We start from the raw sequence: 19,829 nt of genomic DNA on the forward strand, positions 1-19,829 counted from the left end.
ACATGGTGCCCGTTAATATCTTCTTCCTCCAGATCTTTAAGCATCTCTGCCAATTTAAAACATAAATGGTAAATTCACTTTACTGCGACAGAGCTGGTAGAGAAGAAAATGTTTGAATAATCTTCCTGAAGAATAAGATACATCACATAAAAATGTTGGTATTGGGTGAAGTCCTGATTGGAAAGTCTTCAGTGTTTTATTGGCAAGATGACTCCATTATCAAATGAAAGAATGTTGTGGATTCTCCCTCACTAGTTTCTACTTTTAAGAACTCAGCTCCTGTGTTTGCTCTTTAAGTCATTACTCTGTCTGTCTGTCTTTCTCTACAGTGTTTAAGACCACTCTGTGGAGGTTAATTTCTGGGACCTTAGGGATAATATGCCTTTCGTTGATGGCTACGTTGGGAATTCTGTTGAAAAATTGTAAGTTTTTCTAAGCAAGTCTCCATAAAAATCAAAACTGTGATGACATCATTTAATAATAAAGGCTTCATCTTACTAATGTGTAATATTTTATTATTTCGTAAACCCATACCTAATTAAACAAATTTTTAAACATGTCTTATAGCTTTTACTAAACTGAGTGTTGAGCCAGCATATACTCCAGGACCCAACATAGAACTCCAGAAAGGTAGGTCACATTTTTTGGAAAACTTAGCATTGATAAGGGATTACACAAGCAGTTTCTTGTTTTTCACACAGAAAGTCATGATGGAATATTATACGTAGTAATAGAAATTTGCCTACCAGTGTAGGATAGTCTCATTTTACATTACTCAATCTAATGTAAAAATGATTAAATTACATTGAATGTGTATCATTTGTACATTTAACTAATCAGGAAAATAGTAGCCTGAAATGAAAGATATGTTTCCTATATGAGTGCTCATAAATAAGAAACAAAAAATAAACCACAGGAAATGTTACAGTTAATCCTTATTACCTGCCTGAATTTGCTTATAACCTATACTTTTTCATCTCATTACTTTTCCTTTTGCTCCTTCTATAATCCAGAATACAGTGCACAGATTTCTAAACCTTACTTATCCAGTGAAAGCCAGCTCAAAGTCCAATTTTTGTTTTTGGAGACAGATTTTGCTCTTGTCGTCCAGGCTGGAGTGTAGTGGCGCGAACTTGGCTCACTGCCACATCCACCTCCCAGGTTCAAGCGATTCTCCCACCTTCCTGCCTCAGCCTCCCAAGTAGCTGGGACTACATGTGCCCGCCACCATGCCCCGCTAATTTTTGTGTTATTAGTAGAGTCGGGGTTTCGCCATGTTGGCAGGTTGGTCTCGAACTCCTGACCTCAGGTCATCCACCTGCCTGGGCTTCCAAAGTGTTGGGATTATAGGCATGAGCCACCGTACCCGGCAGAGCCACTGCACCCGGCCCCGATTTTCTGAATATATTTTTTTCAGAATGCGCCCCAAGTTGTCTCACCATCATCTGTGATTATATAGTGCTTCATTTACAGTGCAACATCTTGGCGAGGCACAGTGGCTCACGCCTGTAATCCCAGCAGTTTGGGAGGCTGAGATAGGCATATTACTTGAGGTCAGAAGTTTGAGACGGGCCAACCCCGTCTGTACTAAAAATACAAAAATTAGCCAGACATGGAGGCACGCACCTGTAGTATCAGTTACTCAGGAGGCTGAGGCACAAGAATCACTTGAACCTGGGAGGTGGAGGTTGCAGTGAGCTGAGATGGTGCCACTGCACTCCAGCTTGGGCAATAGAGCAAGACTCTGTCTCAAAAACAATTAAAAAATATAAAAATATAGTGCAACATCTTCAGCACCACATATATGGCAAAGATTTGAGTGCCTATGATGTGTCATGCTTTTTATTACTGTGGATAACAAATGTTGAAGACACTATTATTGATAAAATGTATAATTAAGCCTCAAGATAATTGGTTTATTTAGATTCCCTTTTCAAAAATAACATATCCAAACATGTCAAAATTCTCCAAATGTACCGTATTCTTTTCTGACTCAGAAAGTATGCTAAAATGTTTTCCTCCTTTAAATCTTTTTCATCTAATTAACTCCTATTTATGCTACAGTACTTAGTTTTGGGTCACTTCCTCAAAAAGAGGTTCTTGTAACTGGCCCTCATCTTAGACTCTGCTACATGCTGTTTTAACATACTTAATTTTTTTTTTTTGAGACGGAGTCTTGCTCTGTCGCCCGGGCTGGAGTGCAGTGGCCGGATCTCAGCTCACTGCAAACTCCGCCTCCCGGGTTTACGCCATTCTCCTGCCTCAGCCTCCCGAGTAGCTGGGACTACAGGCGCCCGCCACCTCGCCCGGCTAGTTTTTTGTATTTTTTAGTAGAGACGGGGTTTCACTGGGTTAGCCAGGATGATCTCGATCTCCTGACCTCGTGATCCGCCCGTCTCAGCCTCCCAAAGTGCTGGGATTACAGGCTTGAGCCACCGCGCCCGGCCTAACATACTTAATTTTTTTGTACTTATCCAAATCATCACTAAATATCGTTAATAAATTATTGAAAATTATATAATTGTGATTCTATCTTTAGAATATAACCTCCATGAGGAAAAAGCATCATGTTCATGTCTAATTAGTTCACATTAGTAGCCCCTGAAGTGTGGTATATACAGTAGATTCTGAAAGAATGTTAAAAGAATACACAGCAAATAATTTTTGAATAATTAAATAGCATTGAAAGAAATGTCTAGTCTCCAGTGTCATTAGTCATACTTTATCTTTTCTGTCAGACTCTGACTGCTGTTCTTGCCATGAAAAATGGGTTGGGTACCGATGCAACTGTTACTTCATTTCCAGTGAAGAGAAAACGTGGAACGAAAGTAGGCATTTCTGCGCCTCTCAGAAATCCAGTCTGCTTCAGCTTCAAAACAGAGATGAGCTGGCATGTGCTAAGTCTGATTTTCTACATTTTCTTTGATCTAGAAAAAATATACTATCTGAACAAGTTAAATACTTTTAAGTCATTAATCACATAGTAAGTGGACGGTTACATTGGAATTGAGTTATCTGTTCTGTGTACCTTAAAGTAGTCATTGTAAAATCTACATTAAATTCCTCAGTGATTTATATCATGAGAATACAAATCAAGCTAGGTGCCAAATAAAGTGAAAGAAACTTTTCAGGAAGAATTCAAAGAAGATAATAGGTCATTACATTTACCCATTTTATTTGAAGAACCAACTACATGACTGTAATTTTTTAGCTCTTTTAATTGAATTTATAATTTCTTTGATAATTTTATAGTTTTTGTCATCTTTCTAGGATATAAACTAGCATGGAAAATATGGTAGAAAAAGTACCCAATTCTTTTTTTTTTTAGACAGAGTTTTACTCTGTTGCCCAGGCTGGAGTGCACTGGTGCGATCTCGGCTCACTGCAACCTCTGCCTCCTGGGTTCTAGTGATTCTTCTGCCTCAGCCTCCTGAGTAGCTGGGATTTCAGGCACTCGCCACCAGGCCTAGCACTTTTTGTATTTTTAGTAGAGACAGGGTTTTGCCATGTTAGCCAGGCTGGTCTTGAACTCCCGGCCTCGGGTGATCCACCCGCCTGGGCCTCCCAAAGTGCTAGGATTACAGGCATGAGCCACCAAGCCTGCACCTGGCCCTAATTACCCAATTCTTTTTTTTTTTTTTTTTTTAGAAGGAGTCTTGCTCTGTCACCCAGGCTGGAGCGCGGTGGCGCCATCTTGGCTCACTGGAAGCTCCGCCACCCAGGTTCACGCCATTCTCCTGCCTCAGCCTCCGGAGTAGCTGGGACTACAGGTGCCGCCACCTCGCCCGACTAGTTTTTTTTTGTATTTTTAGTAGAGACGGGTTTTCACTATAACGCCAAGATGGTCTCGATTTCCTGACCTCGTGGTCCTCCGGCCTTGGCCTCCTAAAGTGCTGGGATTACAGGCATGCGCCACCGTGCCCGGCCCCTAATTACCCAATTCTTAAGAAAAAGTGAAAAAATTCTCCTGCTGTACACGGCACCTTTGCTGATTATATGTTGAGCAGATTATACTCATGGGATTCATCCTGCACAATACCATTATTTTGGAATCAAATTTAATCATTGATCCCCCGTGAAGAAAGTGTTCCATAAAGACTGTATCTCCCTTTATAAGGTTTCTAATTCTTCAAGAAGTGAGATTTTGTAGTATTTTTTCTCCATATATGAATGGGCCTGATAAATGAGAACTTTGAGTTATGTGACTATACCTTTTAAAGAGGAAGTTAAAAATAATTTCCGTTTGTGTAATGGACAGGCTGAATCTTATTGTAAACACTGACTTTCCCTCAAAATATGTTATTCCAAGAGTAGATTAAAAATAGATTAATGTGATTGTCTTTTACTTGAAGCAGGATTTTATGAGCTCCAGTCAACATTTTTACTGGATTGGACTCTCTTATAGTGAGGAACACACCGCCTGGTTGTGGGAGAATGGCTCCGCACTCTCCCAGTATCTGTAAGTTTCTGACAATCATGGCCTTTTTTGCTCTTTACGAATGTGTCCTTAGATGTGATTAGTAAAGGTAACATCCAGGAGCACTGTAGCTGAAATGACCTGGTCTAGGGCATGAGAATACAGAAAAAGGAAAAGGTACAACAAAATGACAATTTTAGATCTGCCTAGAACATCCAAGTTAACGCTCAAGTGACATGAAAGTTAGTGTATTTGTGGCCATAAAAGAACTTTTAACATATACGTTGTTTTTGCCTTAGTACAAGCACTTGGAATTATATGTGCATGTACAGATTCTCATATACACAGAGGCAGTCCAGAAAAAATAGTATATTTATTATTTTATCTATTCTGGTAGATCCCAATATTCTCAGCATTGTCTTATGTTTTATATGCTGTAGGCTCATTTTCTGCATGTGTGTACTTTTTGAATCTCATTTTCATTTATAAACATGAGATTTGCAGCATGACCCAGGGACAAAGTTTATGCTCTTGTTTGTTTTCCTAGACTATATCAGATAATACATCTTAAATAAAATAGAAGAAAAGCATATCACATATTTAAACCATTAATGACAACAGAAAAACAGCAAGGAAAAGCTCCTGGCCTCAATGCTATTGATTAGTAAGAATAACTGGGTGTTTTGTAGCATTACACTAGAGAATCATGAAAATTGTGGTTACTGAAAGAAAAAAAGGACTCAATATGTTAATATCTCACTCAAATGCTTTTAAAAGTTGTATCATTTAATTGAAAAATTATCTGAACATTCTCACTTCTTTTTGTGCATATTAACATTTTCTTCTTCATTACAGATTTCCATCGTTTGAAACTTTTAAACCAAAGAACTGCATAGCATATAATTCAAAGGGAAATGCTTTAGACGAATCCTGTGAAACTAAAAATCGTTATATCTGTAAGCAACAGCTCATTTAAACGTTTCTTGGGGCAGAGAAGGTGGAGAGTAAAGACCCAACATTACTAATAATGACACAGTTACCTGTTATATTGTTACTAATTGTCTACTTCTGGAGTCTATAAAATGTTTTCAAACAGTGTCTTACACAATTGTCATAGATGTGAAACAATGTGTTTTAAAATTGATGAAATTTGTGTATCTACATTTGAAATTATAAAATTAATATGAAGAATTTTATGAGTATTTAGATTTAATGTATCTATTTAATGTTAAATTCGATGTCGTTTTATTGCACGTTTATGTAATTTTATTTACATTCTTGCAAATTCTCAGCACAAATTTCAATAAAATTTAATTCATGTCAAATAAAATTTACAAAATAAAATTTAACTCACATTGCCCAGGCTGGAGTGCAGTGGCAAGATCATAGCTCATTGCAACCTCAACTCCTGGGCTCAAGTGATCCACCTGATTCAACCTCCCAAGTAGCCAGGACTACAGGCTCCACACCACTATGCCCAGCTAATTTTTAATTTTTTGAAGACAAGGTCTCACTGTGTTGCCCAGGCTGGTCTTGATCTCCTGGCCTCAAGGGATTCTGCCACCTTGGATTCCCAAAGTGCTAAGATTGCAGGTGTGAACCACCATCCCTGGCCCTCTTCACATTCTTGTATGAAGATTGATTTAGGAAAAATGCACTTCAGTTAACTGACAAAATATATAGGATGAAATGTAATATCTTTCAAATGTTTAATTTGAACTAAGAGAGCTTATGCATTGCACTTTCTGGAGATTTGTAATGTTTTGGATTTGTTGTCCATGTGATTACAAAATAATATATTTTTAATTAAAAAATTTAAAATAATACAGGCAAGCATGTAACGATTATAAATTTTTTTTTTTGCATCAACTCTCCTATCTCCCTGACCTCCTCTCATTAGGCATTATCTTCTGTATTGATTTTAACACTTAGAGTGGTTTTCTCTGTTATGAATCAAAGCTGGTCTATTTTCATCATTTTCGTGATGAAAAAATTCATTTTGGTTGACTTAGGATGGAAGGATTTGGACTGGGTCCAGTGGTTTATGCCTGTAATCCCAGCACTTTGGGAGGCCAAGGTGGGTGGATCACTTGAGGTCAGGAGTTTGAGACCAGCTTGGCCAACATGGTGAAACCCTCTCTCTACTAAAAATACAAAAATTAGCTGGGCATGGTAGTGTGCGCCTGTAATCCCAGCTATTTGGGAGGCTGAGGTGACAGGATCTCTTGAACCTGGGAGGCGGAGGTTGCAGTGAGCCGAGATTGTACCACTGCACTCCAGCCTGGTCGACAGAGCAAGACTCCTCTCCAAAAAAAAAAAAAAAAAAGAAAGAAAGATAGAAGGATTTGGAACCTTAATTGCATCTGAAAAACTGCCTCACCTTTGTTATTTAGTGTACTCTAACCACAGAGTAACATCCCATCATAATCCCAAATTCTACTCAAACTAAAGGGGAAGGGATTATGCAGGTGTACACTAGGCCACTGGTATACAATTAGAAACCACTTTAGAGTTATGCCTACTGTACCCACATAATCCTAAAAATATGTTACAACTGCTACTTCATAGTTTATGCCATTTATTTATTATTATTATTATTTTGAGACATGGTTTCATTCCCACTACAGCCCAGGCTGTAGTGTAGTGATGGAGTCATGGTTCACTGCAGCTTCAACTTCCCAGGCTCAGGTGATCCTCCCACCTCAGCCTTCTGAGTACTTGGGACTAAGGTACAAGCCATCATGCCCAGCTAATTTTTTGTATCATTTGTACAGATGGGGTTTCGCATTGTTGCCCAGGCTGGTCTCGAACTGTTGGGCTCAAGGGTTCTGCCCACCTTGGCCTCCCAAAGTGCTGGAATTACAGGCATAATATATCCGGCCAGTTTATGTAATTTAAACACTGCCTTTTGATTCCTTAATTCACATATGCTAGGACAAGTAATTATTTTCTGTTTTTCTCAATACATTAATTATTGGTTCCTCCATTAGTTGTGAAGTTCGAATTAGGGAAAAGGAGTTAGGCTGGTGGGAGCAGGGGAAGGCAGAAAGAGAAAGCAGATAAGCTATGAGTCTGCCTTTCTTCATGTCCAGGATATGGGCCATGTGCTAACCTATCACCAGACACCTGCAAGTTAGCTCACTGCAACCTTGGCGTTATCAGTACTGGACAAAGCCCTCTGCAGCCTACAGCATAAACACTATTCCATAAAATCTTCAGCAAATCTTTGTTTCTTTGTAGTCAGTTTTTCTTCTGCTGATGCTGCCTGTTACCTCCCTGGAAACATATTTTCCTACTTTTCTTTAATAAATCTGCCTTTCTTTACCTACAACTGTCTTGGTAAATTATTTTACCTCAATGCCACGGGCCCAGATAGCCATTGCTCACCCACAACATTAGTGTATTAGTCCATTCTTATGCTGCTAATAAAGATATACCCAAGACTGGGAAATTTATAAAATAAAGAGGTTTAATTGGCTCACAGTTCTGCAGGGCTGGAGAAGCCTCCGGAAACTGTCACTAAGTATTAATGTGTCACATAGCAATAGATAAGCAATACATATTTTGGTACCCAGAATGAAGTTACCGTTATAAAGAAAAAAAAAAGACACTAAAATTTTGGAGTGCTTGAAAACAGGCAGTGGATGGAGGCTAAAAGGACAGGAAAGACTGAAACCTTCTAGTACAAGCTTATAGTAGGGAAGAGAAAACATTAGAAACTGGAGAAAGTAAAAGTCTTTCTATTTAGTACCAGAAAGTTTAGCAACACTTTTGTCTGTAGTATTGTGGAAGGTAGAAAATGTACTTAATGAATTAAGAGAATGCTCTAAAGTGATTTCTAGTCAGAGTGTTGAAGATACTGTCTGATTTCTTCCTACTACTTATATTACAATGCTATAGAAGACACATAACCTAATGGAAGGGCTGTTAAGCGAAAGAAGTCAGAACTTGATAGTTTTGAGATTCCTGGACTCTCAAGTGTTAGCATGTCAAAAATGCTAAAATTGAGAAATAGATTCTGAGCAAAGGTCCAATCTAGAGTGCTCTGAGGAAAGCATGATTCTAAAGAAGAAGGTGTGTGCGTGTCTAAAATTTCCTGAAAATGTCATAGAAGGAACACAGGTAGTGCCTCAATTCAATCAGACAAAGGATTTATAAAGGTCAAATAATAGGGCTTCTAGGAAGCCCTAGGGCATTGTCCCTCAGGTATCTCAGCAGAAGCTCCAGGTAGAGAGAATATTGAAGAGATTTATGTGTGTAGTTTTTACAAATAGAATTCATAGAAAACCTCAAAACATTTTTGAGATGACTATGTCAGTAGAAAAATGACAATGAAGTGCTTCCTTTTATTAAAAAGTAAGAGTGATTCAAAGGACAGACCTAAGAACCTGTAAGGTGGATCCAAGAGTTATGAAGAGTCATTTTATAGCAGAAACAGGACTGAGTCCTAATCAAATGAGTCCCAACATTTGCTATGCTAGATTTTAAATTATTATGCATCAGTGACTCCTTTGTAATTCTCATGCCCCTCCCTCTTTTGAACAAGGATGTCTATAGAGTTTGTTCTTTTGGATGCTGAGTGTATAAGGGAAGCAAATCTCTAGTATTGTTAATTTCACAAGCTTTCAGATGGAGAAAACTTATACTCAAGAAGCTAAACTTAAGGAACTTCACCTGATGAGTCTCACTCACACTTGGGTGTGACAAATTTCTGGACTTTGAGCTAACATTGTAACAGGATGAGATTTAGCAGTTGGTGTGGATTTTGTATGTGGGAGGGACATAAATCATTTGGGGCCAAAGATCAGACTCTTGTAAACAGTTTCCTATATGTCCTAATGATCCCTGTTTCTTGGAATTTAACACTTTTGATATAATCAATTACATTGTATACGGGTTGATCAGTGTGACCAAAAGAATAAGTCAGAAGTTATAGCATGTCACTTTTGAGGCTAGATTATAAAAGACAGTATGTCTTTCGCATTGTCCTCTCTCATATCATTTGATTTGGTGGAAGCCAGCTACCTTGTCATGAGCAACTTTTTGAAGTGTTCCATGTGGCAAAGAACCGAGGCCTCCTATAAACAGCTAGCAAGGAACTGCAGCCATCCTGTAGACAGCCATGTGCATGAGCCTCCTTGGTTCAACTCTTCAGCCAGTGTCAAGCCTTAGAAAATACAATCCAACCTACATTTTAACTGCAGCCTCATGAGGGATCCTGAGCTAGAACCAGCTAGCACAATTGCTCTTGATTCCTGACCTCAGAAACTGTGAAGTGAAATATTCTGTTGTTTTAAGCTTACAAGCTTGAGGATAACTTGTTCTTTATAGTAGTTAGCTAATACAATGTGTTTCATCATCATGACCTCAGGTATAGAAAACATTTATTTATTGATTGAGATGGAGTCTCACTCTGTCACCCAGGCTGGAGTGCAGTGGCACAATCTCGGCTCACTGCAACATCTGCCTCCCTGGTTCAAGCAATTCTCGTGCTTCAGCCTCCCCACTAGCTGGGATTACAGGCACCCACCATCATGCTGGGCTAATTTTTGTATTTTCAGTAGACATGGGGTTTTGCCATGTTGGCCGGGCTGGTCTCCAACTCCTGGCCTCAAGTAATCCACCTGCCTCGGCCTCCTGAAATGCTGGGATTACAGGCATGAGTCATAGCGTCCGGTCAAATAGAGGACATTTTAGAGCCCAATAGTAAGCTATGATTATATTTCCCTATTATTACAACCCTTATACAATAAAAAACAACTCTTCTGCCAGATTAAAATTTTTTGTTTGTTTGTTTTTTGTTTTTTGTTGTGTTAGTTCTCAGTTATGTTATATAACCCATGAGTGTCACTTGGTTCTCATTGGAATTAACCCTCCAAGAGGCCTTACCCACCTGCTCTTGTTTGGACTGGCACCTTACTAGACCTGCTCCACAAACTGCCATCATGAAATTTTTCTTCACTAATTTTCTCATTTACACTAAATACTTCATTGATTACGGTTTACCTCTGTATATATTTTTAATTGAGCAAAAACACAATAAAGAATATCTATCTTAAATTTACATGTAAATCTTTAAGCTATGTCTACACTTACACAATTACTACCAGATTGCAATAGAGACTATCTACCACCACCAAGACTCTCTTTCTGTTTGCTAATTGATACTGTCTCCCCTGTTCCAAGAAAACCACTACTCTGATTTTTGAAAATATAGGTTTGTTTAGCCTGTTCTTGAATTTCATATAAATGGAAGCTTAGCAAATATGATCTTGGTGGCTTCTGTTGCTAAGCATTACGTCTGTGAGATACATTCATATATTTGTGCAGCAGTAGCTCCTTACTTTTATTGTCATGTAGAATTCATAAGAATGTATCACAATTTGCTTATTTATTCTAATATTGTTCAACATTTGAGTCATTTCCACTTTTCACTATTATGAGTAAAATCACTATAAACATTTTAATATATCTCTTGTGGGACATGTGGCTTCATATCTTTTGAGTGTATGCCTAGGAGTTGAATTTCTAAGTCATAAGCTATCGTGTATTTAGGCCCTTTAGTTCATGCTTTAAAAACTTGTAAAAATTTATTTATAAAGTTTATTTATAATTTCACTGGCAGTTTATGTGAGTGTTACTCTATGTTCTTGACAACACATAGTATTATGAATTATTTTAGTCTAAGGACCTTCTGGATACTATGCATTTGCATACAATTGTACATTTAATTTCCATTTTCTGAATGAATAATGATGCTCACCTCTCATCTTTTAGTTTTCATTTTTATATCCTTTTCTATGTAGTGCTTGTTTAAGCTTTTAGCCATTATTTATTTTTAACAGCGCTGTTGCAGTATAATTGAGATACAATAAAGTTTATATGCTTAAAGTATGACATTTGATGCATTTCCATATCTATGCATCCGTGAAACCATCACCTCAGCAATATATGAAACACATACTGCCCTCAAAAGTATCCTTTTCCCTATATATAAAAAATCTGCTCCTTCCCTCACAGATGAGTATTGTACTGTATTCTGTTACTATAGACTTGCCTTTCTATGTTTTATATAGAGTCATATAATATGTACATCTGTTGTCAGGATTTTTCATTCAGCGTAACAGTTTTTATACTCATCTATGTTGATACATGTATCAATAGTTAATTCCCTTTTCTTTCTTTTTTTTTTTTTTTTGAGACTGACTCTTGTTCTGTCACCCAGGTTAGAGGGCGGTGGTGCGATCTCAGCTCACTGCAACCTCCACCACCCAGGTTCAAGTGATTCTCGTGCCTCAGCCTCCCTGGTAGCTGGGATTACAGATGCCCACCACAACGCCCAGCTAATTTTTGTCTTTTTAGTAGAGACGGGGTTTCACCATGTTGACCAGTCTTGTCTTGAACTCCTGACCTCAAGCGACCCACCTGCCTTGGCTTCCCAAAGTGCTGGGATTACAGGCATGAGCCACCATGTCCAGCCAATTCCTTTTTATTTCTGAGAGTCTTCTGATCCTTGAATAAAATATGTTTCTTGTACTTCAATATGCTTAATTTTTTCCTTCTGGCTTTTGTTTTAGGTTCAGGGGTACATATGTAGGCTTCTTATATGAGTACATTGCATGTTGCAGTGGTTTGGTGTACAGATAATTTTGTCATCCTGGTAATCGGCATAGTACCTGACAGGCAGTTTTTCAATCCTCATCCTTCTCCCACTCTCCACCCTCAAGTAGGCCTCAGTGTCTATTGTTTCCTTTTTTTGTGTGCCTGTGTACTCCATGTTTAGCTCCCACTTATAAGGGAGAACATGTGGTTTTGGGTTTTCTTTTCTTCGGTTGATTTGCTTAGGATAATGGACTCTAGTTCCATCCATGTTGCTGCAAAAGACATGATTTTGTTCTTTTTCATGTCCGCATAGTATTTCATGGTGTATATGTACCACATTTTCTTTACCTAGTCCATCGTCTCAATATACTTAAATTATACTCAGTAATGTTTTGTAGTTTTTAATACTCAGGCCTTTTATGCTTTTATGAGATTTCCCCAAAGTAGTCTATTGTTTTTAGTGCTATTATACATTTTATTTTCTAATTTCAAGTTTTTTATTTTTAAAATTGTAAGTATATATATATATATTCATTTACACAGTTGATTCTAAGTGTATCTTTGTTCAACCTGCCTAAACTCACTTATGCTAGCAGCATTTCTGTAGATTTCATTGTATTATCTGCATAGATGAATAAAGACAGTTTTACCTGTTTCTTTTGAAAACTGTGTGCCTTTAATTCTTTTTATAACCTCGTCACAGTGGCTGGAACATTCAACACAAAGTTGAATACAAGTGGTGAGTAAACACCCTTGGTTTGCTATTGATCTTAGAGGATGAATATTCACTTTTTTATCTTTACACTTGATTTTAGCTGTAGGATTTTCATAAATGACCTTTACTAGGTTGAGAAAGTTCCCTCCTATTCCTAGTCTGATGATAATTTTTATAAGAAGTACATATGACATATGCTTTTATTAAATGTTTTATTCTGCCTCTATTGAAATCAGATAGTTTTTATTTCTCAGCTATAAACATCAGTTGTTCATGTTATCTTTTTTACATATCTTTGCATCTATTTGCTAATTTTTTAAAATTTTATTTTATTGAGGTAAACACAAGATCTACCCTCTTAACAAATTTTCAAGTCTACAGTACAGTATTATTAACAATAGGTAAAATGTTGTATAGTAGATCTCTATAATTTATTCATCTTGCATAATTGAGGCTTTATGCCCTCTGATTAACGTCGTCCCATTTTTTCCTCTCTCCATTGCTGGCAACCACCATTCTATTCTCTGATTTTATAAGCTTGACCACTTTAGATATTTCACATAAGTGGAACCATATAGTATTTATCCTGTGACTCGCTTACCTCATTTAGCATAATGTCCTCAAGTTTCATCCACATTGTTACATATTGCAGGATTTCATTTTTAAGGCTGGATAATATTCTATTGTATTTGTATGTACATGTTGGCTACTGTGACTAGTATAACAATGGACAGTAGTATACTAATATTTTTTTGAGATTCTTATTTCAATTCTTTTGCATAATTACCTGGAAGGGGGATTGGTGGATCGTATAGTAGTTCTATTTTTATTTTTTTGAGAAATCACCATCCTGTTTTCCACAGAAGCAGTACAATTTTTCATTCCCACCAAAGTGTTCAAGGGGTCTAATTACCCTATATACTTCCCAACACTTGTCTTTTGTTTGTTTGATAATAACCATCCTTATAAGTGAAAGATGATATTTGCTGCTTATAATTTGCATTTCCCTGATGATTAGTGATATTGAGCATCATTTCATATACCCATTGACCCTTTGTATGTTTTTCGATACATTTTTTAATTGGGTTACTTGTGTTTTTTTAATATTGAGTTGTAGGAGTTCTTTATATGTTTTGGATATTGACTCCTTTTCTGATATATGATTTGCAATTATTTTCTCCCATTCTGTAGATCATCTTTTCATTCCACTGGTTGTTTCCTTTGTGAACCCTGAAAATTTGAGACAGGTCTCAGTTAATTTAGAAAGTTTATTTTGCAGAGGTTGATTGAGTTTTCTTAAGACTTCTTTAATGACGTAACATATGATCTATCCTGGAGAACGATCCATGTGCACTTGAGAAGAATGTATACTCTGCTGCTGTTGGATTGAATGTTCTGCATATGTCTGTAGGTGACTTGACTTGCAGTGTTGATCAGGTCATCTGGGTCTTTGCTGCCTTTATGTTTGGTTGTTCTATCCATTATTAAAAGTGAGCATTGAAATCTCCTACTGTTATTGTATTGCTATCTATTTCTCCCTTAAATTCATTCAATGTTTGTTTTATACATTTAGATACTCTGATGTTGGGTGCATATATGTTTAAAATTGTTATATGCTCCAATGGTGAATTGACTCCTTTAACATTATGTAATGTCCTTCTTTTTTTCTTGTGACAATTTTTGACTTAAAGTCTATTTTTTGTAATATCAGTAAAGGCATTTTTTGTTGTCTTTTAGTTATTATTTGGCAAGGGATTTTTGCAGTCTTCTTCAACCTTCATGCTAGTCCAACTGGTTTTCTTTTTTTCTTAGTAGATCACAGGCACCTAGAATATCCCGGGTCCTCTGAGTGTTCTGAGATAAACAGAGCTAGCTCCTCAGGCAATCTCCAGAAAATACGGATTATCAGATGTTTAGTTCAACTTTTTCCCCCAAGGAGACGCTGAGAGCTGAAGGCTTTGGTCCACTCACTCATGTTGATCCAAGGAGAGGAACTACAGTGCTATGAAACTGCCAGCTCACCCCACCACCTATGTTCTTGCTGGTCCCGGGCAGCCAGGCTATGCTTGGTTCTATCGGTACACTGAGACAGGCTAGAGAGAAGCCAATCTTAGGAGTAGCCCCTGGAAAAATTGGGGAATTGGACATGCCATCCATCATTTATTAACCAAGAGCAAAGCTTGGAGCTGGGGAGTTTTTTCCTGCTTTTTTGGCACTGTGCTGGGGGTAAGAATTAGGGAAGGAGTGTGCCTTAAATTTCCCTAAAGCTTCAACATGAGTAGTTTCACCAACAGCTTTGGAGCATCTCAAGTGGTTTCTTAATGTCTCACAAAGAAAATTTGTCTATGAATTTTTAGTTGAATTGGTGGGCTTCCCATTCTGTTATCTTGCTGATTTTACTCCACCATGTTTTAAATAATTTACATATCTAAAAATAAGATACATATTTATAATTTATGTGTACGTATATGTATATATTTTAAATTTAATATATATAAAAACATTTGCTGTATTTCTAAATTGGAATACAATACAATGAAATGTAATTGCATCTTAAATGGACAAAACATTACCACGCATAAATGGAAAACATTGTGGCTGGAGTTATCTCATGATGGAGAGAACAAATACTACTGTACACAATGCCATCAAACATCCTGTAGGAGCTATGATAAAACAATCCCGTATAGGACTAAGTAGGCTTTCTGATATTTTCTACTCACCAACTGAGGTTTTCTCGATTCTTAGAAATGTTTCTAGCTATGATGCACATATATTGTAAAATCCAATGTAATATTTTTTCATACTTGGTTTTAATTGCTCCGACATGAAAATGGTTAGACTTGCATTTTTTTCAGCCAACATAGGTGACAGCTGTTTGTTAAAACACTAAATAAATTACATAGACAGGCTACAAGAAAGTACGCATGTACATTAAGAACACAGTCACCTGAGGTTAACACTTTAGAATTCTTACTTATTGAGAGCTTATAATAAGTCTTCCATACAGCCTGTGACTGGTTTGAAGTATGAAATAGATTTCAGAGTAAGGATCTAAGAGAAAGGGCACTTTAACAAATAACAGTAGTAAATCCTCAGTTTCTCACATTGCAGAGACGGTTGCCTAATCCCAAATATCTCCCATCTCTCCCCCAAACTCATAAAATCAATAAGAAAAGCAAATAAAACCACATAATACCTTACTCTTCCAACATCTCTAGGAGACATAGAGTACCACAACCTTCAAATTACCTATAAATAGAGAAAAATAATTGCAGAAGAACACTTGCTCCTGCCCACCTCTGAACACCTGCGGTGGAGGGTAGGGAGATTAGTCTTTAACATACTCAGAAGAGAAGACTAGAGGACATAAATGAATCACAGATACAATAAACCCTGAAAGATAAAACTTCAACAATAAATGTCAGAGTACTTAACACAATTTGGGACTTGGTAGTTCATAGTACTGGGAAAAGGCTTGAAACGCAAGACCAGAAGTGGGAAACTTGGAAAGGAAAGCAATGGTTTCTGGGAGAGAAGTGGAAAATAAAGAAGGGGTGATACTTCTTACAAATATGACTATCAAAGTAAATAAGTAATTTGAGGAACTTAAGAATCCTGCAGAAAGGAAAGAGAAAAAAGACATGACTATCATTTGCCTTTCCTACTCCCATCATCACCACCACCCATAGAAGACGCTATGCTGAATAGGACAGAACTGACAGAAGAGGGAGCTCTCTAACTAGGATCCTTGTCCACGAAACAGGAATAGGAAAAATCAAACCATATTTATATGAAACCTCAAAAGTTCAAATAATATAAATAAAATATTTTTCTTATGAAAAGCCACTCACTCAAAAAAGGAAACAATCACTAAGCAGATGAAAAGTGCAATAAATGCCGCAAATTGAATTAGACACTCTAACACAATCATAAAAATAAGAACACAAATGCCAAAAAAAAAAAAAAAAGTTGGTATGAAACAGTTGAACTGTGAGAGGTAATAGTATACCACAGTAAAATAATGAACAAAGATTTACAAGACAAATTGGTAGCAATAAGAAAAGGATTGCAATCCTGATGCTAGACAAAGAAGAAGTAGACATAAAAACAGAATTACTCAATTCTTATAATCAACTTTCACACCTAAATTACTTCCCAAAGGCCCCCTCCTAATACCATACCATTGGGAGTTAGGATTTCAAATATGAATTTCAGGGGAACAGAAACATTCTGTCCATAACATTCTACCCCTGGCAAAGTTTATGTTCTTTTCGCCTGCATTTATTCTGTAAAAAGCAAAGTAGAGGTTGCTCTTCAAAGACTTTCCTCCCTATCTAATTAGGAATAAATAGTAACTTCTCTTAGAAGCAAAATTTATTCAAAGACCTGTGCTCCTAAATATTTGCCCCGGCGTGCTCATACTGGTCCAAGCAAGCGTTAGGTCATAGCCTGTTCCTCTTCCTTATTTAAAAGTGTTTTTACCTTTCTCAGCATTCCACAAGTTACTGCCTCCTTCCTTTGTTCTCCTCTACCTTTGCCTCTTTTAAAAAGTTCTAAGTTGCTAGCCAATCGGGACAAATACAGAATGCGAGGTCCTGTTCCAGCCAATGGAAACCGGATACAGCAGTAGGGTGGATGCGACAGGTTATAAATGACCCTGTCTCCTTCGCTCGGTGTACACTCGTGGCAAAACTGCTGGTGAGTGTACCCTTTCTGCAGGAAGTAAAAAATGGCCTTACTAAATAAATTAAATTTATGTTCAAGTGCTGTTTATAGCACCGGAAAACAAGCATTTCAAACAATTTGGAGGCAAACCGTATGGGAATACATTCTCTTCCAGGGGTGGTCTCCAGTCCTCTCTCAAGAGGGAACGCGCTCCCCTACCTCATTGAAGGGGCCCTCAGGTATGAGAAACTGAGACCCACCTGGGGTGAAGAATAAACCCGGACTCTCAGCAACACAGAGAGGAAAAAGAAGAAAGAAAGAAAGAAAGAAAGAAAGAAAGAAAGAAAGAAAGAAAGAAAGAAAGAAAGAAAGAAAGAAAGAAAGAAAGAAAGAAAGAAAGAAAGAAAGAGAGAGAGAGAGAAAGAAAGAAAGAAAAGAGAGAGAGAGAGAGAGAGAGAGAGAAAGGAAGGAAGGAAGGAAGGAAGGAAGGAAGGAAGGAAGGAAGGAAGGAAGGAAGGAAGGAAAAGAAAAAGAGAAGAAAGAAAAGAAAGAAAGAAAGAAAGAAAGAAAGAAAGAAAGAAGGAGAGAGAGAAAGAAAGAAAGGAAGGAAGGAAGGAAGGAAGGAAGGAAAAGAAAAAGAGAAGAAAGAAAAGAAAGAAAGAAAGAAAAAGAAAGAAAGAAAGAAAGAAGGAAAGAGAGAGAGAAAGAAAGAAAGAAAGGAAGGAAGGAAGGAAGGAAGGAAGGAAGGAAAAGAAAAAGAGAAGAAAGAAAAGAAAGAAAGAAAGAAAGAAAGAAGGAAAGAGAGAGAGAAAGAAAGAAAGGAAGGAAGGAAGGAAGGAAGGAAAAGAAAAAGAGAAGAAAGAAAGAAAGAAAGAAAGAAAGAAAGAAAGAAAGAAAGAAAGAAAGAAAGAAAGAAAGAAAGAAAGAAAGAAAGAAAGAAAGAAAGAAAAAAAACTGGCCAGCAATCTAGCTTAAAGGATCCTTACATACTGCGTTGATGACTCTGCGCACAGACCAAGCAAGAAGCAGCTGCGGGAGCCGGTGAAGTATTTCCTCGGTGATCCGGACTTAAAAAAAAACATGCCTCAGGACAGTAAAGCATTCCTTAGTTAGGACATACCAAAGAGAGAGAAACCGCAGGGGTGGTAAAGTATTCCTTAGTCAGGATGTCTTGGAGGTTAAAAATAGGTGAGAAATCCCCATAGGGGGTGTTGAACCTCAGAAAGAGGTGAGGAATCCCCATGTGTGTGGGGGGGGGAGGGGTGGGGGGTTGAACCTCACACAAATCTCTGGTAGTAAGAAAAATATTCAGAATCCCCCTTTCCTTTCTTCTTGGGGGAAGAAAGAATAGCTCCACTGCTGCGGGTCCCTCCCCTAGGGGAAGGGGAAGGAGAGGGGAAAACAGCAGCATAGGTGGTTGGCATGGAACAGGAATCAAAATAAATTTAAAAATGTGTAAGCAAAAACTCAGTTGTATGTAAGAAAACCCAATTCCCCCTGAGGAAGAGAAAGAGTTGGAGTCCTTTAACAATTAGCTGCCTGTTTTTCTGTAGCTAGTGAGTCTTATCTCTCCCTTTCCCAGGCATTGTGAAGACCCGTTTCTCTAGCTGTGCAGCTGCAAGGTCACTAGACAGATAAACTCAAGTCGCAAAACATGCTTTTCCTTGAAAAGTAAGAAATGATGTGATGCAAGTCTCAATTGAATAACGTCTTTGTTTCTTGTTTCTGTAATATGCTTCCCCTGCACAAATCTTCTCCTACGCACGAAATGCTTAAAAGGTAACTTGACTCTTTGTTCAGGGCTCAGTCGTTTGGATGTTAATCTGACTGGTCCAGTGCACCTAAATAATAAATATCCTCCTCAACCCCTTGGTTTCTCTGATTTCTTATCTATCGCACTACATTTCTGGGGGTCACCCGGGATTGGAGATGACAGATTTACTGTCCCCTTTGCCTGCAGTTCTAGAGCCCCAGGGCCAGGGGAGACCCGGCATGCAAGGTGTGCTGCAGGTGAGCTTCACTCGGATGGAGACCGGCTCTCCCCATGTGCTGGCACCCTGCCTGGCAGTGCAACGGGATGGGGCTGCAGGACAATACCAGCACTTCAGAAACTGCGGTAAGGAGTAAAGGCCCAAGGCAGGAAAGCCCGTGCCATAGGGATGAAGAGGAGCTTGATGACCTCCCAGGGACCGACCACTAATCCAACCCAGAGGGGTTGGGGGCGGTAGAGGACCCATTAAAAGTGGCAGCATGATCCGCAGAGGCAGGGAAGGCACTGCCCATGCTGTGTCTCTCTGCTATGGCCCTGCCCATGAGGCAATTTCCTGTGGAGGTGGGGGTCGCACTCTCAGGGATCTGCTGGGCTTCTCGCCCTTCACTGATCCCGCGGGTGTTGGTCCTACCTTTAGAAATTAAAACAGCACCCCT

The 19,829-nt window shown here is 38.2% G+C and overlaps 2 protein-coding genes across 5 annotated transcripts in view; one reads left to right on the plus strand and one right to left on the minus strand.

Annotated features, from left to right (window-relative positions):
- The window catches only part of LOC105499930 (killer cell lectin like receptor D1), an 8,258-nt gene extending 1,507 nt beyond the window's left edge, over nt 1-6,751 (plus strand). Inside the window, exons 2-6 of one of the 3 annotated variants that reach the window (XR_011609401.1) lie at nt 330-422; nt 568-630; nt 2,739-2,828; nt 4,353-4,459; nt 5,273-5,406. Coding sequence is in view for 2 of the 3 variants with exons in the window: in XM_011772819.3 (XP_011771121.1) it covers nt 330-422; nt 568-630; nt 2,739-2,890; nt 4,353-4,459; nt 5,273-5,393 (536 nt within the window). In the remaining variant the exon portion in view is untranslated. Of the gene's footprint in view, nt 1-329; nt 423-567; nt 631-2,738; nt 2,891-4,352; nt 4,460-5,272 lie in introns of all 3 variants that reach the window. The other 2 variants (XM_011772819.3, XM_011772820.3) reach the window with 2 other exon arrangements.
- LOC139356888 (uncharacterized) overlaps nt 1-19,602 on the minus strand; it is an 81,370-nt gene extending 61,768 nt beyond the window's left edge. For both annotated transcript variants that reach the window (XM_071072241.1, XM_071072243.1), the window contains exon 1: nt 18,393-19,602. In XM_071072241.1, the coding sequence (XP_070928342.1) occupies nt 18,393-18,504 (112 nt within the window). In that variant the 5' untranslated portion in view covers nt 18,505-19,602. The remainder of the gene's footprint in view (nt 1-18,392) is intronic.
- Between the last annotated feature and the right edge of the window lie 227 nt (nt 19,603-19,829).

The sequence above is a fragment of the Macaca nemestrina genome, chromosome 10, assembly GCF_043159975.1.
Source record: "Macaca nemestrina isolate mMacNem1 chromosome 10, mMacNem.hap1, whole genome shotgun sequence".
In the NCBI taxonomy this organism is placed as follows: domain Eukaryota; kingdom Metazoa; phylum Chordata; class Mammalia; order Primates; family Cercopithecidae; genus Macaca; species Macaca nemestrina.